This window comes from Pseudophryne corroboree, chromosome 5 (genome assembly GCF_028390025.1).
Source record: "Pseudophryne corroboree isolate aPseCor3 chromosome 5, aPseCor3.hap2, whole genome shotgun sequence".
Classification (NCBI taxonomy): Eukaryota; Metazoa; Chordata; class Amphibia; order Anura; family Myobatrachidae; genus Pseudophryne; species Pseudophryne corroboree.
The window spans coordinates 498,815,165-498,841,289 of NC_086448.1; the positions used below are offsets into that span (position 1 = coordinate 498,815,165).

General features: G+C 47.0%; 1 protein-coding gene across 5 annotated transcripts in view; it reads left to right on the top strand.

Moving 5' to 3' along the window:
• The window catches only part of ZCCHC2 (zinc finger CCHC-type containing 2), a 119,495-nt gene that overhangs the window by 56,685 nt on the left and 36,685 nt on the right, over window positions 1-26,125 (top strand). For all 5 annotated transcript variants that reach the window (XM_063922996.1, XM_063922994.1, XM_063922995.1 and 2 more), the window contains exons 4-5: window positions 9,166-9,237; window positions 18,245-18,354. In XM_063922996.1, coding sequence (XP_063779066.1) covers window positions 9,166-9,237; window positions 18,245-18,354 — 182 coding nt within the window. The remainder of the gene's footprint in view (window positions 1-9,165; window positions 9,238-18,244; window positions 18,355-26,125) is intronic.

Sequence of the window (26,125 nt, forward strand, 5' to 3'; positions counted from 1 at the left end):
TGTCTGCCTGCTTGGCTGACATATAAGATTGAGTGAATAGTGATTGGGATACGCGGTTGATGTAATAAGAAAGAAAATATATCTTTCTAAAGAATTATAGTTTCCTAAATTCTAAAGGTGTATCATATAATGTGCTCATAATATTTAAATTTATTTCCTTTTAACTTCCCCCTTGATGCTGGACATGCCCACTATCTGGAAAGTCTTGGGGGGAGGGTGCTGCTGCCATGGCCCATGGCTAGACCGTACACCTCTGGTGCTGCCCACGTTGGGCCTCTAGTACAAATTTTTCCAGGGCCGCTTTTTGTTCCCAATCCGCCCCTGATCATATCCCATTATTATCCTGTGGAACCTGTTGACTTAGGAGAAATACTGTGATCAATGGTAAGTTCTTACCATAACGTATATATTCCTAAATATGTGTGTCTCATGAATTATTGTAGTACAGATAAGCACATTTGATTTGATTTTGGCACTAGGTCCACCCATATTATATAGCATTTGGTTCTCATTGGTGTGTTTTTTGTAAGATTTTTTGCACTAGAAGGAGTGTAATTGTGTGTGTATATGTATTAAGTTTAGCGCTGTGTGTTTATGTATATGTATTCATACATATATCTCTCAGTATTTGTCTGTAGTACTGCTAGCTTAAGAAGGGCACTGCTCTATGTATCTGTCAATTCTGTCTTACAGTATACTGTGTTTTTCTGCTAGATACTGCGGATAGAGGTCCTTATTCAGTTTCAGTTGCAATTATGCAAATTTGAAAATCTGCTGATTATACGACAACTGCTCATGTGCTGCGTACGTATTACGCATGTGTCAGAGCCGCAATGCGGTCGCAGGCCCAGCAAGATGCAATCACACAGAGATTGCCACAAAGTGTCCATTTGTGGGAGGTTACATGGCGTTTGTGGGGAGTGGTTGGGAAAATGCAGGCGGATCATGCCCATTTTTAGGGCGTGTATCCAACGTCTGTTGCCATGGATTGCGACTAAAAACATGGTGCCGGGGCTATTGCTACTTATTAGTCTGAGTAGCACTCGGGTCAACCGCAGCTGTCGATGGTACTATATTTCTGCGTATGCATCATAATTATGCAACTTTTTCCTTTCAGGGCAGCTCTTCACATTCGTTTTAGCAGAAGCAGGATTGAGAAAATCGCACTTTGTCTCAATAACAATCTAAGCTGAATGAGGGCCAGAGAGTAATAATCCTAGGGACCAAAAATATTCAGGGATATATTTACGGAGGCCACATTTTTCGATGGGTTTGGACCTCAAAAGTTAAAGCCGTACTACTAAGTGCAGAACACACTGGGCTTTGCACTTGAAATTAGTTCTGCTTATGGTATTAATAAGCTAGAGTTCTCCCCAGGGCCTTTTTCATGGGTGTACTGTCTGGGATTTTTCCCACACCGTCCATCTAACATGAGGCACCTAGGACCGTCCTGACTTGGACTGTATGCTGGTGCCAGCGAGCAGAGGATGCAGTGAGCAACAAATACTCTCAGCACAGAGTTGCCCCCCCTGATAGAAGGATCCCAGTCAAGTGGGGGTGGGGGGGGGGCTTGACTGGATTCCCTCTTCCAGCGAGTCCACAATGCATCAGCCCTGGCCCCACCCTGCAATGCAGATGCAGACTCCCCTCTTCTAACCAGAGCCAGCCAAGTGAGCGCATGATGTGCTGCTTCTCCTTTCCTGCTCCTGTGAATTCTCACTCATATTTGCATCTACTTTTGGTTCCACATATTGCATGTTGGTCCAGTCAGATTGCCAATGTAATAAGTGCTTAGTTTGGTTATATGATTCGGCATTTAACTCTAAATATGTACTTTGCCAAGACTAATACCCGGTCTTAGTAGCGGTAACCTGCATTTTCTGACTTGCGTTTCGGAAGTAATGCACACTGTAACACTGCGACTATCCTCAGGAGGGTGCAAGCAAAAATCTGCTAATCAGTGGTTTACAGTGCGGGCAGTTAATAGCTCCAGGCACTTAACATATCTGCAAAGAGAATTCAGTTCCCCCTATGTAAATGATATTTCTGCAACATATTTGCATTTCCGTTCACACAAATGCAAATAATGAGAACAAGTAACATGTAGACATCAATAAACTGACACTGCAAATATTTCAGCAATCGTTCCTGGCTAACGCCAACAATTCAACTGTGAAATCACCACCATTTGTTTATATGGTACTTAATTTTTTGCAGTTATTGTGTGTGGCCAAACAGCTAGAATTGTGAGTTTGTTTTAGCTGGTCTTGGATATCAGTTTGCTGTATTATACCTTTTCTTTTCTTTTCTCTGACGTCCTAAGTGGATGCTGGGACTCCGTAAGGACCATGGGGAATAGCGGCTCCGCAGGAGACTGGGCACAACTAAAGAAAGCTTTAGGACTACCTGGTGTGCACTGGCTCCTCCCACTATGACCCTCCTCCAGACCTCAGTTAGAATCTTGTGCCCGGCTGAGCTGGATGCACACTAGGGGCTCTCCTGAGCTCCTAGAAAGAAAGTATATTTAGGTTTTTTATTTTACAGTGAGATCTGCTGGCAACAGACTCACTGCAGCGAGGGACTAAGGGGAGAAGAAGCGAACCTACCTAACAGGTGGTAGTTTGGGCTTCTTAGGCTACTAGACACCATTAGCTCCAGAGGGATCGACCGGTGGAAGGTATTAACCGACAATGTCAACTCCTTACATAAAAGGCTGGATGACGTAACAGCTGTGGGACAGACGGCTTCTCAGCCCGCGCCTGCCCAGGCGTCTCAAAGGCCATCAGGGGCTCAAAAAACGCCCGTTACCTCAGATGGCAGACACAGATGTCGACACGGAGTCTGACTCCAGTGTCGACGAGGTTGAGATATATACACAATCCACTAGGAACATCCGTTACATGATCTCGGCAATGAAAAATGTGTTACACATTTCTGACATTAACCCAAGTACCACATAAAAGGGGTTTTATTTTTGGGGAGAAAAAGCAGCCAGTGTTTTGTTCCCCCATCAGATGAGTGAATGAAGTGTGTAAAGAAGCGTGGGTTCCCCCGATAAGAAACTGGTAATTTCTAAAAAGTTACTGATGGCGTACCCTTTCCCGCCAGAGGATAGGTCACATTGGGAGATATCCCCTAGGGTGGATAAGGCGCTCACACGTTTGTCAAAAAAAGGTGGCACTGCCGTCTTAGGATACGGCCACCTTGAAGGAGCCTGCTGATAAAAAGCAGGAGGCTGTCCTGATGTCTGTATATACACACTCAGGTTCTATACTGAGACCTGCAATTGCCTCAGCATAAATAGTGCTGCTGCAGCGTGGTCTGATACCCTGTCAGATAATATTAATACCCTAGACAGGGATAATATTTTGCTAACATAGAGCATATTAAAGACGTCGTCTTATATATGAAGGATGCACAGAGGGATATTTGCCGGCTGGCATCCAGAATTAATGCAATGTCCATTCTGCCAGGAGGGTATTAGAAACCCGGCAGTGGACAGGTGATGCTGCCTTTAAAAGGCACATGGAGATTCTGCCTTATAAGGGTGAGGAATTGTTTGGGGATAGTCTCTGGGACCTCGTATCCACAGCAACAGCTGGGAAGAAATTTTTTTACCTCAGGTTTCCTCACAGCCTAAGAAAGCACCGTATTTTCAGGTACAGTCCTTTCGGCTTCAGAAAAGCAAGCGGGTCAAAGGCGCTTCCTTTCTGCACAGAGACAAGGGAAGAAGGAATAAGCTGTACCAGACAGCCAGTTCCCAGGATCAAAAATCTTCCCCCGCTTCCTCTGAGTCCACCGCATGACGCTGGGGCTCCACAGGTGGAGACAGGTGCGGTGGGGGCGCGTCTCGGGAACTTCAGGGACCAGTGGGCTTGCCCACAGGTTGATTCCTAGGTTCTGCAAGTAGTATCACAGGGATACAGGCTGGAGTTCGATGCGACTCCCCCTCGCCGTTACCTCACATCAACCTTGCCTGCTGCCCTCGGAGAAAGGTAGTACTGGCGGCAATTCACAAGCTGTACTTCCAGCAGGTGAAATCAAGGTACCCCTCCTTCAACAAGGCCGGGGTTACTATTCCAAAATGTTGTGGTACCGAAACCAGACGGTTCGGTGAGACCCATTCTAAAATTGAAATCATTGAACACTTATATACGAAGGTTCAAGTTCAAAATAGAATCGCTCAGGGCGATTATTGCAAGCCTGGAGAATTTCATGGTATCACTGGACATCAAGGATGCTTACCTGCATGTCCCTATTTACCCTCTTCACCAGGAGTACCTCAAAATTGTGGTACAGGATTGTCATTACCAATTCCAGACGTTGCCGTTGGTCTGTCCCCGGCACCGAGGTATTTACCAAGGTAATGGCCGAAATAATTATCCCGTACTTGGACGATCTCCTTATAAAGGCGAGGTCCAGGGAGCAATTGTTCGTCGGAGTAGCACTATCTCGGGAAGTGCTACAACAGCACGGCTGGATTCTGAATATTCCAAAGTCGCAGCTGGTTCCTACGACGCGTCTACTGTTCTTGGGTATGGTTCTGGACACAGGACAGGATAAAAAGGGTTTCTCCCGGAGGAGAAGTCCAAGGAGTTGTCGTCTCTAGATAGAGACCTCCTAATACAAATACAGGTGTCGGTGCATCAATGCACGCGAGCCCTGGGAAAGATGGTAGCTTCTTACGAAGAAATTCCATTCGCCAGGTCCCATGCAAGGATCTTCCAGTGGGATCTGTTGGACAAGTGGTCCGGGTCGCATCTTCAGATGCATCGACGGATAACCCTGTCTCCAAGGGCCAGGGTGTCGCTGTTGTGGTGGCTGCAGAGTGCTCATCTTCTAGGGGGCCGCAGATTCGGCATACAGGACTGGGTCCTGGTGACCACGGATGCCAGCCTTCGAGGCTGGGGGGCAGTCACACAGGGAAGAAACTTCCAAGGCTATGGAAAAGTCAGGAGACTTCCCTACACATAATTATTCTGGAACTAAGGGCCATTTACAATGCCCTAAGTCAGGCTAGACCCTGCTTCAACACCGGCCGGTGCTGATCCAGTCAGACAACATCACGGCGGTCGCTCATGTAAACCGACAGGGCGGCACAAGAAGCAGGATGGCGATGGCAGAAGCCACAAGGATTCTCCGATGGGCGGAAAATCATGTGTTAGCACTGTCAGCAGTGTTCATTCCCGGAGTGGACAACTGAGAAGCAGACTTTCTCAGAAGACACGACCTCCACCCGGGAGAGTGGGGACTTCATCCAGAAGTCTTCCAAATGATTGTACACCGTTGGGAAAGGCCACAGGTGGACATGATGGCGTCCCGCCTCAACAAAAAGCTACAAAGATATTGCGCCAGGTCAAGGGACCCTCAGGCGATAGCTGTGGACGCTCTGGTAACACCGTGGGTGTACCAGTCGGTGTATGTTTTCCCTTCTCTGCCTCTCTTACCCAGGGTAATGAGAATAATAAGAAGGAGAGGAGTAAGAACTATACTCATTGTTCCGGGTTGGCCAAGAAGAGCTTGGTACCCAGAACTCCAAGAAATGATCTCAGAGGACCCATGGCCTCTGCTGCTCAGACAGGATCTGCTGCAGCAGGGGGCCTGTCTGTTCCAAGATGTAATGCGCCTGCGTTTGACGGCATGGCGGTTGAACGCCGGATCCTGAAGGAAAAGGGCATTCCGGAGGAAGTTATCCCTACGCTATTTAAAGCTAGGAAAGAAGTGAACGCAAACCATTATCACCGCATATGGCGGAAATATGTTGCGTGCTGTGAGGCCAGGAAGGCCCCAAAGGAGGAATTTCAGCTAGGTCGATTTCTGCACTTCCTACAGTCAGAGGTGACTATGGGCCTAAAATTGGGTTCCATTAAGGTCCAGATTTCGGCTCTATCGATTTTCTTCCAAAATAGAACTGGCTTCACTGCCTGAAGTTCAGACTTTTGTTAAGGGAGTGCTGCATAGTCAGCCCCGTTTGTGCCTCAAGTGGCACCGTGGGATCTCAACGTGGTGTTGGATTTCCTGAAGTCGCATTGGGTTGAGCCACTTAAATCCGTGGAGCTACAATACCTCACGTGGAAAGTGGTCATGCTGTGGGCCTTGGCGTCGGCCAGGCGTGTATCAGAATTGGCGACTTTATCATACAAAAGCCCTTATCTGTATTTTATATGGATAAGGCGAAATTGAGGACTCGTTTCCAATTCATTACTAAGGTGGTATCAGTTTTTCATGTGCACCAACCTATTGTGGTGCCTGCGGCTACTTGGGACTTGGAGGATTCCAAGTTACTGGACGTAGTCAGGGCCCTGAAAAGTATATGTTTCCAGGATGGCTGGAGTCAGGAAAACTGACTCGCTATTTATCCTGTATGCACCCAACAAGCTGGGTGCTCCTGCTTCTAAGCAGACTATTGCTCGCTGGATCTGTAGCACGATTCAACTTGCACATTCTGCGGCTGGACTGCCGCACCCTAAATCTGTAAAAGCCCATTCCACGAGGAAAGTGGGCTCTTCTTGGGCGGCTGCCCGAGGGGTCTCGGCTTTACAACTTTGCCGAGCTGTTACTTGGTCGGGTTCAAACATTTTTGCAAGAGTCTACAAGTTTGATACCCTGGCTGAGGAGGACCTAAGAGTTTGCTCATTCGGTGCTGCAGAGTCATCCGCACTCTCCCGCCCGTTTGGGAGCTTTGGTATAATCCCCATGGTCCTTACGGAGTCCCAGCATCCACTTAGGACGTCAGAGAAAATAAGATTTTACTCACCGGTAAATCTATTTCTCGTAGTCCGTAGTGGATGCTGGGCGCCCATCCCAAGTGCGGATTGTCTGCAATACTTGTATATAGTTATTGCCTAACTAAAGGGTTATTGTTGAGCCATCTGTTGAGAGGCTCAGTTATATTTCATACTGTTAACTGGGTATAGTATCACGAGTTGTACGGTGTGATTGGTGTGGCTGGTATGAGTCTTACCCGGGATTCAAAATCCTTCCTTATTGTGTCAGCTCTTCCGGGCACAGTATCCTAACTGAGGTCTGGAGGAGGGTCATAGTGGGAGGAGCCAGTGCACACCAGGTAGTCTTAAAGCTTTCTTTAGTTGTGCCCAGTCTCCTGCGGAGCCGCTATTCCCCATGGTCCTTACGGAGTCCCAGCATCCACTACGGACTACGAGAAATAGATTTACCGGTGAGTAAAATCTTATTTTTTTTTTATTTTTTTTATAGTGCAGCATTAAAGTTGTAATACAGTAATATAAATTACTTTGTTTATTTCTGCATGTAGAATCGGGCATAGATTGCAATTTTTTTTTTAACTTTGCTTTAAAGGGGTGTTTTATATGCATGCATTGTAAAATTAAGAAACATTGATTTTCCTAATGTACTGTATTGTTGGTTTACATGTATGGTCTTATTAAATTGCCTTTGATGTCAGCAGTGCAGAGCATACTTGCCTTGCAGGAGACTCACAATATTTTGGGCACTCCCCCACACCCACGGACGAGTGGGCAAATCTCCTGCATAATGCCCATTTTCTAGTTATGCGGGCAGGATGAGCAATTTATTACTAGGATTCTGGCTTTGTATAGAGGGAGCAGGACTAAATAAAGCCAATTCACATTATTTAGCCCTTCCCATGGACCCACAGCATTTTGCCACGGGAGGGTGAGGGCCATGAGAGAGCCTATCTCTCCCCCCCCCCCCCCCCCCCCCCCCCCCCAAGTGTCCTGCGGTGTGGAGACCATAAAAATAGATACGCATGGTGTAAAGGACTATTAAAGTTTTTACATAAGTTTTATCTTGTACAAAACAATAGTGTATCATTCTTGAATGGTAAGGTATCTTTTATTTAGTACATCTATAATATAATGTGCTTAAATGTTTAAGCACAGGGATGAAATGAGTTTGGACATAGGGCAACAATTTTGTTTTCTCGGTTACACTCCCAACAGTTAGATAAGGTAATTAGGTTCTTTGCTGAGTAAATCTTCAGACACTAATTTATTTAGAGATGTTTTTATTTTACTAATTTTAAATAATTGAGGGGTCTATTTACTAAGCCTCAGATGGAGATAAAGTGGCCGAAGATAAAGTACCTGCCAATCAGCTCCTAACTGTCATGTTACAGGCTGTGTTTGATAAAGGACAGTTAAGAGCTGATATTGTGATTTGGGACACTGTTGTGTGGCATATTATGCTTCTCATTGTAGTAACCAACATTAAAATCTAAGGGGTCTATTTACTAAGCCTCAGGTGGAGATTAAGTGGCCGGAGATAAGTACCAGCCAATCAGCTCCTAACTGTCATTTTTCAGACCCAACCTGTTACATGGCAGTTAGGAGCTGATTGGCTGGTACTTAATCTCCGGCCACACTATCTCCACCTGAGGCTTAGTAAATAGACCCCTTAAGGGGGGTACTCACGGAGCGATATTCTAAGCAATCTGACTAGATTGCTTAGAATATCAGCATGATCGCTCCGTGTGTAGCCCCCTCAGCGATAGCGATGCGCGGCCCCGCACATCGCTATCGCTGCTACTAGATTGGCCTGCATGCAGGCCAATCTAGCGGGTCGCTCACTTCACCCGCTGGGTGAAGTGAGCGCCCCCCCCGTCTCCCCCCGCACGCTCAGCACAGATCGCGCTGTGCTGAGCGGCAGGAGAGATGTGTGCTGAGCGGTTCGCTCAGCACACATCTCTCCTGCATCGGCCCGTGGGTACTGGGCTTTAGATTTAAATTTTGCTTACTACGATGAGGTGCATAATATGCCACACAACAGTGTCCCAAATCACAATATCCGCTCTTAACTGTCCTCTATCAAACACAGCCTGTAACATGACAGGTAAGAGCTGATTGGCTGGGGCTTTATCTCTCTCCACTTTATCACTCTCCAAAGATTAGTACAGCTCCCCCTTAATCAATCTTGTACATATTGTTCATGAGGAGGAGTTTAATTGCTGGCGATGTGCCACCAGGCATTGAAGTGATGCCCGGCTGCGCGCATATCCACCAGGTACTATGACCTGTACATTGCTAGTGTTATACATAGTGGTGTGAGGGAAAACCTGCTGTGCACCATTTGGGAACGGCTCATGTGTCGGGAGTTGAATTTCCCAGGTTTTTATTTATTTATTTTTTTGTCTATTGTTTTTATGTTTATTTTTCTCAAATCTTTTAGGTGAACTGGTCTGATAACTCCCGAACATCTGTGACGAAATCGTATCGGGAGCTGGTGGAATTTCTGTTAACGGTATTTTAGAGATTGTAGTTTTGGATTATTTCTAGATTTAAGATGCAATTATTGGTGGGCATTTATTTCCTAGGGAATCACGTTCTTTCTCTGCAGATGACACGGCATGTACAGGTTTACATCATAGAATCAGAAGTATGAAAACTAATGGTATATTGCTTGTGAGCAGTAATCTGGCAATTCTGCAGCACAGGATCTGTGATTTATATAGAGACAAGTATAATTCTCAATATACCACTTTTTGTATATTGAACTAAAAAGCCAAGATAAGACAAATTATTCTTGTACTATGTCCTCAAATTAAATAGATTATTTACAGTGCTCTTAGAGCCAGGAATGCTAAATTCCAAGAGTAAACACTCGGGAATGGTGCAGCCTTTCTTCAGGAATAGCCTTTATTATTTTATACTAAGGGCCCTATTGTGGTGCATGGGACTAGAGATGCCAATGTATCACCTGGGTGTCCTACCGTCAGGGAGTTCCTCTGGGGGTACTATTATACCAAGTTGAGAACCACTGGTGTACACCATCAGGATGTATAACTTAGTGGAGACGCGGATCTGCGGATAAGTTAAAATGGATAAGATGGCTGTATAAGATTTTAATGTCCTTTTCTCTTACGTCCTAGAGGATGCTGGGGACTCCGTAAGGACCATGGGTATAGACGGGCTCCGCAGGAGACATGGGCACTCTAAAGACTTTAGGATAGAATGGGTGTGCACTGGCTCCTCCCTCTATGCCCCTCCTCCAGACCTCAGTTAGATCCTGTGCCCAGAGGAGACTGGGTGCATTGCAGGGGAGCTCTCCTGAGTTTCTCTGAAAAAGACTTTTGTTAGGTTTTTTATTTTCAGGGAGCACTGCTGGCAACAGGCTCCCTGCATCGTGGGACTGAGGGGAGAGAAGCAGACCTACTTAAATGATAGGCTCTGCATCTTAGGCTACTGGACACCATTAGCTCCAGAGGGTCGGAACACAGGTCTCATCCTCGTCGTTCGTCCCGGAGCCGCGCCGCCGTGCCCCTCACAGAGCCGGAAGATAGAAGCCGGGTGAGTATGAGAAGAAAGAAGACTTCAAAGGCGGCAGAAGACTTCAGATCTTCACTGAGGTAACGTTACCGCTGTGCGCCATTGCTCCCAACACACACACACACACACACACACACACACACGGCACTGTACGGGTGCAGGGCGCAGGGGGGGCGCCCTGGGCAGCAATTATTACCTCATAAACAGCACTGGCACAGATATTAGATACTGCTGAGGCAATATATATTATAAAACCCCCGCCAGTATAAAGAAATTGAGCGGGACCGAAGCACGCCGTCGAGGGGGCGGGGCTTGATCCTCCAGCACTAACCAGCACCATTTTTCTCCACAGCATGCTGCAGAGAAGTGCTCCCAGACTCTCCCCTGCTGAACAAGAACAGGGGACAAAAACGAGGGGGGGCACATTTATTTGGTGCAGATCGTACATACATATATATATATATATATATATATATATATATATATATATATATATATATATATATATATATATATATATATATATATATGCGCTATTTAGGCTGGGACCGTGTTTTCAGCATATTGTGGCGCTGGGTGTGTGCTGGCATTCTCTCTCTGTCTCTCCAAAGGGCCTTATTGTGGGTCAGTCCCCATATTTATTTATCCAAGTGTGTGTGGGGGTGTCAGTACGTGCGTGTCGACATGTCTGAAGCGGAAGGCTCATCTTGGGAGGTAGCAGAGCAGATGGTGGTGTCTCCGTCGGCACAGCCGACACCTGATTGAGTGGACATGTGGAATGTTTTGAATGATAATGTGGCTTTATTACAGATTGGACAAAGCAGAGTCCAAAGACAAGCAGGGAATTAACCCATGGCTTTTACTGTGTCCCAGGACCCTTCAGGGTCCCATAAATGTCCCTTTACCCAGTTAGCAGACACTGATACCGACACGGATTCCGACTCCAGTGTCGACTAGGATGATGCAAGGTTGCACCCATGGGTCGTGGCAGTATTCAATATAGGTTTATTGCAATAACCGTTGTTTTGCATATCACAGAGGACTCCTCTGTCCCTGACACGAGAGTCTGCATATGTGAAGAAAAATAAATAACTCATCTCATGAGCTGACCGTTTTATTTAAAACAGCTTGGGAGACTCCTGACATTAGACTGCAGGTTCCCAAGGGTATTATTATGGCGTATCCTTTCTCCTCAAAGGACAGGTTACGGTGGGAATCCTCGCCCACGCTGGACAAGGCCCTAACGCCCTGGTCCAGCATTACCGTCCCCTGATACGGCGGCCCTATAGGATCCTGCGGATAGTAAGCAGGAATCTACCTTAAAATAAATTTTATGCGACTGCCGGAGCACTATTTAGACCTGCAGTAGCGTCGGCATGGGTAGGTAGTGCTATTACAGCTTGGGCTGGTAACTTGTCGTCTAACATTGACACCCTGGATAAAGATAGTATGGTGTTGGCCTTAGGTCACATCAAGGACGCAGCACTATATATGAGAGAGACTGCGAGAAATATTGGGTGTTTGGGTTCAAAGGCTAAGGCCATGGCAGGTTCTGCTAGTAGGTCCCTGCGGACCAGTCAATGGACAGGTGATGCTGACTCAGAGAGTCATATGCAAGCTTTACCTTGCAAGGGTGAAGTTTTATTTGGGGAGGGCCTCGCGGACCTTGTTTTCACAGCTACCGCGGGTAAGTCGTCTTTTTTTGCCTTAGGTTCCCCCACAGCAAAAGGAAACACCCTAATAACAGATGCAGACCTTGCGGTCACGTAAGTTCAGAAAGGGGCGTGGCTTTATTTCCTCGCCATTGGTAGAGGGAAAAGATCACCGGCTACGGCCAGTTCACAGGAAAAGGGTCCTCCCAGGCCTCTACCACATCCATCAAAGAGGTGCTTCCACACTGATTTTCAAATCGGCCTTGCCAGCTACTTCCCCGGAGAGGAAAGTAGTTTTGGCTGCCATACTAAAGCTGGGTCAACAGCAGGTGTTTATCATGGTTCCCCTAGTGCAACAGGTAAAAGGGTTTTATTCAGCCCTATTTGTGGTCCCAGAGCCGGATGGCTCGGTCAGAAAATCCCTAAACCTACATTTAAAGAGGTTCAGATTCAAGATGGAATCTCTCAAGGCAGAGATATCCAGCCTTGAAAGGGGGGGGATTTTATGGTGTCACTAGACATAAAGGATGCATACCTTCATGTCCCCATATATCCTCCTCATCGGGCGTACCTAAGGTTCGCTATACAGGATTGTCATTACCAGTTTCAGAGGTTGCCGTTGGGGCTTTCTACGGGCCCGAGAATTTCACCAAGGTAATGGCGGAAATAATGGTACTCCTGCGCAAACAAGGGGTCACAAGTATCGCATACATGGACGATCTCCTGATAAAAGCTAGTTCAGGGGAACAGTTATTAAAGACAGTGTCTCTCTCCCTCAGAGTACTACAACAGCACAGCTGGATTCTAAATTTACCAAAGTAGCAGTGGGTTCCGACAACTCTGTTGTATTTTTTTGTGTGGCAGGATTCTGGATACGGAAAAACGGGTTTTTCTCCCGGTAGAAAAGAGCCCAGGAACCCCAGAACATGATCAAAGACCTGTTAAAGCCTAAAAGAGTGTCAGTCCATCAATGCACTCGAGTACTGGGAAAAATGGTGGCGACCTACGAGGCCATCCCCATCGGCAGGTTTCATGTGAGGACTTTTCAGTGGGACCTTCTGGGCAAGTGGTCCGGGTCCCATCTTCAAATACATCAGAAAATAACCCTGTCCCCCAGGGCCAGGGTGTCTCTCCTGTGGTGGCTGCAGAGTGCTCACCTTCTAGAGGGTCGCAGGTTCGGCATTCACGACTGGGTTCTGGTGACCACGGACGCGAGCCTCCAAGGATGGGGAGCAGTCACACAAGGAAGGAATTTTCAGGGACTATGGTCAAGCCAGGAGGCTTGTCTACACATCAACATACTGGAATTGAGGGCCAAATACAACAGCCTACGACAAGCGGAGAATCTTCTTCGCGACCTACCGGTTCTGATTCAATCAGACAACGTCACAGCCGTGGCTCATGTAAACCGCCAAGGCGGGACAAGGAGCACAGTGGCAATGGCGGAAGCCACCAGGATTCTGCGCTGGGCAGAAAATCACGTATGCGCTCTGTCAGCGGTATTCATTCCGGGAGTGGACAACTGGGAAGCAGACTTCCTCAGCAGACACGATCTCCATCCAGGAGAGTGGGGACTTCATCAAGAAGTTTTTGCAGAGATAACAAGTCTTTGGGGACTTCCTCAAATAGACATAATGGCGTCACGCCTCAACAAGAAGCTCCGGAGGTATTGTGCCAGGTCAAGGGACCCGCAGGCAGTAGCGGTGGACGCCCTGGTGACACCATGGGTGTTTCAGTCGGTCTATGTGTTCCCTCCTCTTCCTCTCATCTCAAAAATATTGAGAATCATAAGACGAAAAAGAGTGCAGACAATACTCATTGTTCCAGATTGGCCTCGAAGGGCCTGGTATTCAGATCTTCAGGAGATGCTCACAGAGGATCCTTGGCCTCTTCCTCTCAGGGAGGGCCTGTTGCAGCAGGGGCCCTGCGTGATCCAAGACTTACCGCGGTTACGTTTGACAGCATGGCGGTTGAACACCGAATCCTAGCTGGAGGAAGTCATCCCTACTCTGATAAAGGATAGGAAGGAGGTGACGGCGAAACATTATCGCCGTATCTGGAGGAAGTATGTATCTTGGTGTGAAGCCAAGCATGCTCCTACGGAAGATTTCCACTTGGGCCGTTTTCTCCACTTTCTACAGACAGGAGTGGATATGGGCCTAAAGTTAGGCTCCATTAAGGTGCAGATTTCGGCCCTATCTATATTCTTCCAGAAGGAATTGGCTTCTCTCCCAGAAGTCCAGACTTTTGTAAAGGGAGTGCTACACATACAGCCTCCTTTTGTGCCCCCAGTGGCACCATGGGAACTTAACGTGGTGTTACAGTTCCTAAAATCTCACTGGTTTGAGCCTCTTTAAACAGTTGAATTAAAATTTCTCACTTGGAAGGTGGTCATGTTGTTGGCCTTGGCATCAGCAAGGTGGGTGTCCGAATTGGAGGCTTTATCTCACAAAAGCCCCTATCTGATTTTCCATGTGGATAGAGCTGAGTTGAGGACTCGTCCTCAATTTTTGCCTAAGGTGGTGTCATCGTTTCTTATGAACCAACCTATTGGGGTGCCTGTGGCTACGGGAGACTTGGAGGATTCCAAGTCCCTTGATGTAGTCAGGGCCTTAAAAGTTTACGTAGCCAGGACAGCTCGGATTAGGAAAACAGAGGTACTGTTTGTCCTGTATGCAGCCAACAAGGTTGGCGCTCCTGCTTCTAAGCAGACTATTGCTCGCTGGATCTGTAACACGATTCAGCAGGCTCATTCTACGGCTGGATTGCCGTTGCCAAATTTGGTAAAGGCCCATTCCACTAGGAAGGTGGAATCTTCTTGGTCGGCTGCCCGAGGCGTCTCGGCTTTACAGCTTTGCCGAGCAGCTACTTGGTCGGATTCAAACACTCTTGCAAAATTCTACAAGTTTGATACCCTGGCTGATGAGGACCTCATGTTTGCTCAGTCGGTGCTGCAGAGTTTTCCGCACTCTCCCGCCCAGTCTGGAGCTTTGGTATAATCCCCATGGTCCCTACGGAGTCCCCAGCATCCTCTAGGACGTAAGAGAAAATAAGATTTTAAACCTACCGGTAAATCTTTTTCTCCTAGTCCGTAGAGGATGCTGGGCGCCCGTCCCAGTGCGGACATATTTCTGCATGACTTGTATATAGTTGTTGCTTACATAAGGGTTATGTTACAGTTACGATCAGTTGTTGGCTGATACTGTCTTGTTCATACTGTTAACAGGTTGCGTATATTCCAGGTTATACTGTGTGGATGGTGTGGGCTGGTATGAATCTTGCCCTTAGATTAACAAAATCCTTTCCACGTACTGTCCGTCTCCTCTGGGCACAGTTTCTCTAACTGAGGTCTGGAGGAGGGGCATAGAGGGAGGAGCCAGTGCACACCCATTCTATCCTAAAGTCTTTAAAGTGCCCATGTCTCCTGCGGAGCCCGTCTATCCCCATGGTCCTTACGAAGTCCCCAGCATCCTCGACGGGCTAGGAGAAAAAGATTTACCGGTAGGTTTAAAATCTTATTTTTTCATTTCTTGAGTCAGGGAATGTGTGTGGGCATATGTGTCGTTAAAGATGGGCCAGGATTGTACTGAGCACTGAAATCGAATTTGAAGCAAAGTTAAATATAAGCCTTTGTTTTTTATGGACGTAACTTGCTTGTTTTCATCCAGAGCTGCACTTTGTTGTGCATAACTGTGTCTTCTCCATTCATGGCTGAAGAGGCATCACTGAGTGGTAACAGGACGTTTGTGTGTAGACCAGTGGTTCCCAAACTGTGTGCCGTGGCTCCCTGGCGTGCCTCCGGACACTTGCTGGGGTGCCTTGGATTGGTGGTCCAGGACCAATTCAAATTATTTATGGTCAGTATAATAGGCAAAACCAGTGCTGGTGGCTGCCAATGTTATATAAGTGGACAAACAGTAGCAAATCGTGTCCCTCACCACACAACCGAACCTATGGATGACATATAAACACAAAGAACTTAATTTATTATTTCTTTCCAAATTTTTCAATAGGAATCTTTTTAGCCTAGGGGTGCCGTGGTAAAAATTCTGATACTCTAGGGTGCCGTGACTCAAAAAAGTTTGGTAACTGCTGGTGTAGACAGTTTAGTAAGGGAGGTGTCTGTGGGGTTGCGAGCTATTCGATAAAAATTGTGATATTTCTGTAACCAAGCATATGGTAAGGGGCTGTGTGGTCGCTTAGATGTACACACAGTGCATCTGGAAAGTATTCACAGCGCTTCACTTTTTCCACATTTTGTTATGTTACAGACTTATTCCAAAATGAAATATAAAAAAAAATTCCCTCAAAATTCTACACACAATACCCCATAATGACAACATGAAAAAAGTTTTTTTTTTTTTTTAGATTTTTGCAAATTTATTAAAAATAATAAAACTAAGAAATCACATGTACATAAGTAGTCACAGCCTTTGCTCAATACTTTATTGATGCACCTTTGGCAGAAATTACAGCCTCAAGTCTTTTTGAATATGATGCCACAAGCTTGGCACACCTATCTTGGGGCTGTTTCGCCCATTCCTCTTTGCAGCACCTCTCAAGCTCCATCAGGTTGGATGGGAAGCATCTGTGTACAGCCATTTTCAGATCTCTCTAGAGATGTTCAATCAGATTCAAGTCTGGGCTCTGGCTGGGCCACTCAAGGACATTCACAGTTGTCCTGAAGCCACTCCTTTGATATCTTGGCTGTGTGCTTAGGGTCGTTGTCCTGCTGAAAGATGAATCGTTGCCCCAGTCTGAGGTCAAGAGTCCTCTGGAGCAGGTTTTTATCCAGGATGTCTCTGTACATTGCTGCATTCATCTTTCCTTCTATCCTGACTAGTCTCCCAGTTCCTGCCACTGAAAATTATCCCCACAGCATGATTCTGCCACCACCATGCTTCACTGTAGGGATGGTGCATGGTTTCCTCCAAACATATGACGCCTGGCATTAACACCAAAGAGTTCAATCTTTCGGGGATATCCAATTAGCCCCGGTAAATTACCGAGGCTAATTGTCCCGCCGGGGGGCTAGCTAATTAGCCCTGATAAGCCACAGCATGCGCCGGCTTTTCTGGGATTTTATTTCACCTGCCTCCGGCAGGCAAAGCAGAGTCCCCGGAAACAGCCCGTTTTTGTCCGAAAACGGGGCTGTTTCACACAAAAACACACAGGTTTCACTGAACCAATGTGTTTTCGGGAGAAGGTTTTTGTTTTTTTTATACGGCCGATCGATCTGGATAGCCTGTAAAAAAAAAAAAAAAAAAAAAAAATTGGTGAAGCATCTGAAAAGTCCGAAAAACTGCCATTTTTCGGACCCGATGTTTTACCGGGGATAATTGGATATCCCCCTTAGTCTCATCAGACCATAGAATTTTGTTTTTCATGGTCCGAGTCCTTCTGGTGCAGCTTGGCAAACTCCAGGCGGTCTGCCATGTGCATTTTACTAAGGAGTGGCTTCCATCTGGCCACTCTACCATACAGGCCTAATTAGTGGATTTCTGCAGAGATGATTGTCCTTCTGGAAGGTTCTCCTTTCTCCACAGAGGAATGCTGTAGCTCTGACAGAGTGACCATCAGGTTCTTGGTCACCTGTCTGTGAGGTCTACAGACAGTTCCTTTTGACTTCATGCTTGGTTTGTGCTCAGACATGCACTGTCAAGTGTGGGACCTTATATACTAAAGACAGGTGTGTGCCTTTTCAAATCATGTCCAATCAACTGAATTTACTAAAGGTGGACTCCAATTAAGCTGTAGGAACATCTCAAGGATGATCAGTGGAAACAGGATGCACCTGAGCTCAATTTTGAGCTTCATGGCAAAGGCTGTGAATACTTATGTACATGTGATTTCTTAGTTATTTTTTTTTATATTTCATAAATTTGCAAAAAAAACTTTTTTGTCATTATAAGGTATTGTGTGTTGAATTTTGGGTGAAAAAATGAATTTATTCCATTTTGGAATAAGGCCATAACATAACAAAATGCGGAAAAAGTGAGGCACTGTGAATAGTTTCCAGATGCACTGTAAGTGAAATAAACAGCTTTTTTTATTTCTGTGCATGCTGTGCAATGTGGGTGTAGTTACGGTCGAGCTGCATTTTACTTCTGCATCAGCCCCTTAGTTCATAAGAGCCCTCTATCCACACTGGCAATAAATACATGAGATGGAGAATAATATAATACCTGCTGCTATTTTAGTGATGGTTAAGGAAGAATGGTCCTTGCAATTGCCACTTACACACACAGCCGTGTACCATTAAAATGCCCTGAAAGGTCTTTAGAAAAACATTTTTATGAATATAGCTAATTTGTCTTTCTTTCTCCATAGCTTCCAAAGGAGCTGTCCAATGAAAATATTGATAAAACCATATTAGATGCCTTACATCTAGGGAATAAGAGAGAGGAGCTTCAGTACCCAGACTTGGAGCCTATAGTAAAGTAAGTCTACACTTTTGAAGCTTTTGGTATAAACATTTTTGTTTTCTCTTTTAATGAGAAAAAAAAGGAAACTTTTAGCAGAGTGCCATTTTCCTTAGTCTGGTAGAATGTGTAACGCAGAAGGTATGTGGTCAGAATATATTCTGTATCGGTGATGCCAAAACAGTTTTTTTTATTAGAAGTACTTGTATCTAAATATCCTGAAGTAGTGTAGTCCTGAAACTCTGAGAAGCATGAGTAGGGAACAACAGTAATGCTCATTAGTAATAACTATAAACAGAGCTGGTGGGGAATAGGACCTTTTTAATTCAATTGACCATGAGTGGATTTATAGATGTCTTTCACCTCTTTTTCATTAGACGCTGAATTGCAAAATATTCTCTTCATAGTGTATATGTACTTGCACAATTATTGAGATTATGGGGTATATGCAATTCCGGGCGAATTGCGGCAATTTTTCGCCCGTTTTTAAATTCGACACAATCCGACCATCGAATTACCAGTTGTCTACTCCCGGAATGAAGACCGCTGGCAACGCCGCAGCATTTCTTTCTGCCCAGAGGAGAATTCTTGACACCTCTGACATTGCTGCTCTGCTTTTTATTTCGCCCTGTCAGTTTATGTACGTTACTGGTGTCGCATTGTCCGACTGGACCTGAATGGCCTGATCTTGAAGATGATGTGAGGCTTGCAGAAGGGCGTTGTATATGGCCCTGAGTTCCAGAATGTTGATTGGAAGGCCGACTTTCTGACTGTACCATCTTCCTTGAAACTGCACCCCCTGAGAGACTGCTCCCCAACCTCTGAGGCTTGCGTCTGTGGTTAACAGAATCCAATTCTGAATTCCGAACCTCCGACCCTCGACGAGGTGAGAAGTCCGTAGCCACCACAGAAGGGAGATCCTGGCGATAGATGTATCATCTGGTGCATGTGAAGATGCGATCCGGACCATTTGTCCAACAGATTGAGCTGGAAGGGTCTTGCATGAAACCTTCCGTATTGAAGAGCCTTGTGAGAGGCCACCATTTTCCCCAGAAGGTGAATGCATAGATGCACCGTTATCCGGGTTGACTTCAGGACATCCTGAACCATCGTCTGGATCACTAATGCCTTTTCCAGCCGCCCATTGTGCCTCCCTCGGCACCTTGGGATCTTAACGCGGTGTTGCAGTTTCTGCAATCGAACTGGTTGAACCTTTACAGGAGGTTCATGTTAAGTTTCTTACATGGAAGACTGTTACACTGTTGGCCTTGGCTCCTGCAAGGCGTGTGTCCGAACTAGGGGCGTTGTCTCACAAAAACCCTTATGTGATTTTTCATGAGGATAGAGCTGAACTCAGAACTCGACAGCAATTTCTTCCTAAGGTGGTGTCTGCGTTTCATATCAACCAATTTATTGTGGTTCCGGTTCCTTAGATGTTGTGAGGGCTTTGAAGATCTATGTGAAGAAGACAGCTCGTCACAGAAAATCTGACTCGTTTGTTCTCTATGATCCCAAGAAAATTTGGTGTCCTACTTCAAAACAGTGTATTGCTCGCTGGATCAGGCTTACTATCCAGCATGCTTAATCCACGGCAGGATTGCCGGTTTCTAAAGTACAGGCCCACTCTATTAGGTCAGAGGGTTTTTCCTGGGCGGTTGCCCGAGGTGTCTCGGCTTTACAGCTCTGCCGAGCAGCTACTTGGTCTGGATCGAATACGTTTGCAAAGTTCTACAAGTTCGATACTTTGGCCTCTAAGGACCTTCAGTTTGGTGAATCAGTTCTGCAGTAACCTCAGCACTCTCCCACCCGGTTTGGGAGTTTTGGTACATCCCCATGGTACTAATGTGGACCCCAGTATCCTCTAGGACATAAGAGAAAATAGGAATTTAATTACCGACCGGTAAATCCTTTTCTTGTAAGGGGATACTGGGCCCCCGTCCAGTGCTTCGTGTTTTCTGCTCTGTTACTTCGTTAAGTAATGTTGTTGGTTCAGCGGTTGCTGTTCCTGTTCAGTTTTGGTTAGCATGGCTTTCCTCTTTGCTTGTGCTGGTTCGATTCTCACCACTGTTCTGTTACATCCTTCCTCAGGATATGTCCGTCGCCTCGGGCACAGTTTCTAGACTGAGTCTGGTAGGAGGGGCATAGAGGGAGGAGCCAGTGCACACTATTGATTTCTTAAAGTGCCCAAGGCTCCTGGTGGACCCGTCTATACCCATGGTACTAATATGGACCCCAGTATCCTCTACGGACTATGAGAAAAGGATTTACCGGTAGGTAATTAAAATCCTATTTTCTCTGACGTCCTAGTGGATGCTGGGAACTCCGTAAGGACCATGGGGGGGGGGGGGGGATAGCGGCTCCGCAGGAGACTGGGCACAAAAGTAAAAGCTTTATGACTAGCTGGTGTGCACTGGCTCCTCCCCCTATGACCCTCCTCCAAGCCTCAGTTAGATTTTTGTGCCCGGCCGAGAAGGGTGCAAGCTAGGTGGCTCTCCTGAGCTGCTTAGAGTAAAAGTTTAAATAGGTTTTTTATTTTCAGTGAGACCTGCTGGCAACAGGCTCACTGCATCGTGGGACTAAGGGGAGAAGAAGCGAACTCACCTGCATGCAGAGTGGATTGGGCTTCTTGGCTACTGGACATTAGCTCCAGAGGGACGATCACAGGCTCAGCTTGGATGGGTCCCGGAGCCGCGCCGCCGGCCCCCTTACAGAGCCAGAAGAGCGAAGAGGTCCGGAAAAATCGGCGGCAGAAGACGTTCCTGTCTTCAATAAGGTAGCGCACAGCACTGCAGCTGTGCGCCATTGCTCTCAGCACACTTCACACTCCGGTCACTGAGGGTGCAGGGCGCTGGGGGGGAGCGCCCTGAGATGCAATAAAACACGTTTTAAACCTTATATGGCTAAAGAAATGCATCACATATAGCTCCTGGGCTATATGGATGCATTTAACCCCTGCCAGTTTTCCTAAAAAAAGCGGGAGAAAAGGCCTCCGAAAAGGGGGCGGAGCCTATCTCCTCAGCACACAAGCGCCATTTTCCCTCACAGCTCCGCTGGAAGGACGGCTCCCTGACTCTCCCCTGCAGTCCTGCTACAGAATCAGGGTAAAACAAGAGAGGGGGGGTACTAATTGGCAGATAATACAAATACAGCAGCTATAGAAGGGAGAAACACTTATATAAGGTTATCCCTGTATATATATATAGCGCTCTGGTGTGTGCTGGCAAACTCTCCCTCTGTCTCCCCAAAGGGCTCGTGGGGTCCTGTCCTCTATCAGAGCATTCCCTGTGTGTGTGCTGTGTGTCGGTACGATTGTGTCGACATGTATGAGTAGGAAAATGATGTGGAGGCGGAGCAATTGCCTGTAATAGTGATGTCACCCCCTAGGGAGTCGACACCTGACTGGATGGTCGTATGGAAGGAATTACGTGACAGTGTCAGCACTTTGCAAAAAACTGACGACATGAGACAGCCGGCAAATCAGTTAGTGCCTGTCCAGGCGTCTCAAACACCGTCAGGGGCTCTAAAGCGCCCGTTACCTCAGATGGTCGACACAGACCCAGACACGGATACTGACTCCAGCGTCGACGGTGACGAGACAAACGTAATGTCCAGTAGGGCCACACGTTACATGATCACGGCAATGAAGGAGGCTTTGAACATTTCTGATGCTACAAGTACCACAAAAAGGGGTATTATGTGGGGTGTGAAAAAACTACCCATAGTTTTTCCTGAATCAGATGAATTAAATGAGGTGTGTGACAAAGCGTGGGTTTCCCCCGATAAAAAACTGCTGATTTCTAATAAATTATTGGCATTATACCCTTTCCCGCCAGAGGTTAGGGCGCGTTGGGAAACACCCCCTAGGGTAGATAAGGCGCTCACACGCTTATCAAAACAAGTGGCGTTGCCGTCTCCTGATACGGCCGCCCTCAAGGAACCAGCTGATAGAAAGCTGGAAAATATCCTAAAGGGTATATACACACATACTGGTGTTATACTACGACCAGCAATCGCCTCAGCCTGGATGTGCAGCGCTGGAGTGGCTTGGTCGGATTCCCTGACTGAAAATATTGATACCCTGGATAGGGACAGTATATTATTGACTATAGAGCATTTAAAGGATGCATTACTATATATGCGAGATGCACAGAGGGATATTTGCACCCTGGCATCAAGAGTAAGTGCGCTGTCCATTTCTGCCAGAAGAAGTTTATGGACACGACAGTGGTCAGGTGATGCGGATTCCAAACGGCATATGGAAGTTTTGCCGTATAAAGGGGAGGAGTTATTTGGGGTCGGTCTATCGGACCTGGTGGCCACGGCGACGGCTGGGAAATCCACCTTTTTACCCCAGGTCACCTCTCAGCAGAAAAAGACACCGTCTTTTCAAACTCAGTCCTTTCGTCCCCATAAGGGCAAGCGGGCAAAAGGCCACTCATTTCTGCCCCGGGGCAGAGGAAGGGGAAAAAGACTGCAGCAGGCAGCCTCTTCCCAGGATCAGAAGCCCTCCCCCGCTTCTGCCAAGTCTTCAGCATGACGCTGGGGCTTTACAAGCGGACTCAGGCACGGTGGGGGCCCGTCTCAAAAATTTCAACGCGCAGTGGGCTCACTCGCAAGTGGACCCCTGGATCCTGCAGGTAGTATCACAGGGGTACAAATTGGAATTCGAGACGTCTCCCCCTCGCCGGTTCCTGAAGTCTGCTCTACCAACGTCTCCCTCCGACAGGGAGGCAGTATTGGAAGCTATTCACAAGCTGTATTCTCAGCAGGTGATAATCAAGGTACCCCTCCTACAACAGGGAAAGGGGTATTACTCCACGCTGTTTGTGGTACCGAAGCCAGACGGCTCGGTGAGACCGATTTTAAATCTGAAATCATTGAACACTTACATAAAAAGGTTCAAATTCAAGATGGAGTCACTCAGAGCAGTGATAGCGAACCTGGAAGAAGGGGACTATATGGTGTCTCTGGACATCAAAGATGCTTATCTCCATGTCCCAATCTACCCTTCTCACCAAGGGTACCTCAGGTTTGTGGTACAAAACTGTCAATATCAGTTTCAGACGCTGCCGTTTGGATTGTCCACGGCACCACGGGTCTTTACCAAGGTAATGGCCGAAATGATGATTCTTCTTCGAAGAAAAGGCGTCTTAATTATCCCTTACTTGGACGATCTCCTGATAAGGGCAAGGTCCAGGGAACAGTTAGAGGTCGGAGTAGCACTATCTCAGGTAGTGCTACGTCCGCACGGGTGGATTCTAAATATTCCAAAATCGCAGCTGATTCCAACAACACGTCTACTGTTCCTAGGGATGATTCTGGACACAGTCCAGAAAAAGGTGTTTCTCCCGGAGGAGAAGGCCAGGGAGTTATCCGAGCTAGTCAGGAACCTCCTGAAACCAGGACAAGTGTCAGTGCATCAATGCACAAGGGTCCTGGGAAAGATGGTGGCTTCTTACGAAGCGATTCCATTCGGAAGATTCCATGCAAGAACTTTTCAGTGGGATCTGCTGGACAAATGGTCCGGATCGCATCTTCAGATGCATCAGCGGATAACCCTATCTCCAAGGACAAGGGTGTCTCTCCTGTGGTGGTTGCAGAGTGCTCATCTTCTAGAGGGCCGCAGATTCGGCATTCAGGACTGGATTCTGGTGACCACGGATGCCAGCCTGAGAGGCTGGGGAGCAGTCACACAGGGAAGAAATTTCCAGGGCTTGTGGTCAAGCATGGAAACGTCTCTTCACATAAATATCCTGGAACTAAGGGCAATTTACAATGCCCTAAGTCAAGCAAGGCCTCTGCTTCAGGGTCAGTCGGTATTGATCCAATCGGACAACATCACGGCAGTCGCCCACGTAAACAGACAGGGCGGCACAAGAAGCAGGAGGGCAATGGCAGAAGCTGCAAGAATTCTTCGCTGGGCGGAAAATTATGTGACATCACTGTCAGCGGTGTTCATTCCGGGAGTGGACAACTGGGAAGCAGACTTCCTCAGCAGACACGACCTCCACCCGGGGGAGTGGGGACTTCACCCAGAAGTCTTCCACGTGATTGTAAACCGTTGGGAAAAACCAAAGGTGGACATGATGGCGTCTCGTCTCAACAAGAAACTAGACAGATATTGCGCCAGGTCAAGGGACCCTCAGGCGATAGCGGTGGACGCTCTGGTAACACCGTGGGTGTACCAGTCAGTGTATGTGTTCCCTCCTCTGCCTCTCATACCCAAAGTATTGAGAATCATAAGAAGGAGAGGAGTAAGAATTATACTCGTGGCTCCGGATTGGCCAAGGAGGACTTGGTACCCGGAACTTCAAGAGATGCTCACGGAGGACCCGTGGCCTCTACCTCTAAGAAAGGACCTGCTCAAGCAGGGACCTTGTCTGTTCCAAGACTTACCGCGGCTGCGTTTGACGGCATGGAGGTTGAACGCCGGATCCTGAAGGAAAAAGGCATTCCAGATGAAGTCATCCCTACCCTGATCAAGGCCAGGAAGGATGTAACCGCGAAACATTATCACCGCATTTGGCGAAAATATGTTGCGTGGTGTGAGGCCAAGAAGGCCCCTACAGAGGAATTTCAACTGGGTCGTTTCCTGCATTTCCTGCAAACAGGACTATCTATGGGCCTAAAATTAGGGTCCATTAAGGTTCAAATTTCGGCCCTGTCAATATTCTTCCAAAAAGAACTGGCTTCAGTGCCTGAAGTTCAGACGTTTGTCAAAGGGGTACTGCATATACAGCCTCCTTTTGTGCCTCCAGTGGCACCTTGGGATCTCAATGTAGTGTTGAGTCTCCTAAAGTCACATTGGTTTGAACCACTCACCACTGTGGAATTAAAATATCTCACATGGAAAGTGGTCATGCTGTTAGCCCTGGCTTCAGCCAGGCGTGTGTCAGAATTGGCGGCTTTATCATATAAAAGCCCTTACCTAATTTTTCATTCAGACAGGGCAGAACTGAGGACTCGCCCTCAATTTCTCCCTAAGGTGGTTTCAGCGTTTCACATGAACCAGCCTATTGTGGTGCCTGCGGCTACTAGGGACTTGGAGGACTCCAAGTTGCTGGACGTAGTCAGGGCCCTGAAAATATATGTTTCCAGGACGGCTGGAGTCAGAAAATCTGACTCGCTGTTTATCCTGTATGCACCCAACAAGCTGGGTGCTCCTGCTTCTAAGCAGACGATTGCTCGTTGGATTTGTTGTACGATTCAGCTTGCACATTCTGTGGCAGGCCTGCCACAGCCAAAATCTGTAAAAGCCCATTCCACAAGGAAGGTGGGCTCATCTTGGGCGGCTGCCCGAGGGGTCTCGGCTTTACAACTTTGCCGAGCAGCTACTTGGTCAGGGGCAAACACGTTTGCTAAATTTTACAAATTCGATACCCTGGCTGAGGAGGACCTGGTGTTCTCTCATTCGGTGCTGCAGAGTCATCCGCACTCTCCCGCCCGTTTGGGAGCTTTGGTATAATCCCCATGGTCCTTACGGAGTTCCCAGCATCCACTAGGACGTCAGAGAAAATAAGAATTTACTTACCGATAATTCTATTTCTCATAGTCCGTAGTGGATGCTGGGCGCCCATCCCAAGTGCGGATTGTCTGCAATACTTGTATATAGTTATTGTCACAAAAATCGGGTTGTTTATTGTTGTGAGCCATCTTTTCAGAGGCTCCTACGTTTTATCATACTGTTAACTGGGTTCAGATCACAAGTTGTACGGTGTGATTGGTGTGGCTGGTATGAGTCTTACCCGGGATTCAAGATCCTTCCTTATTATGTACGCTCGTCCGGGCA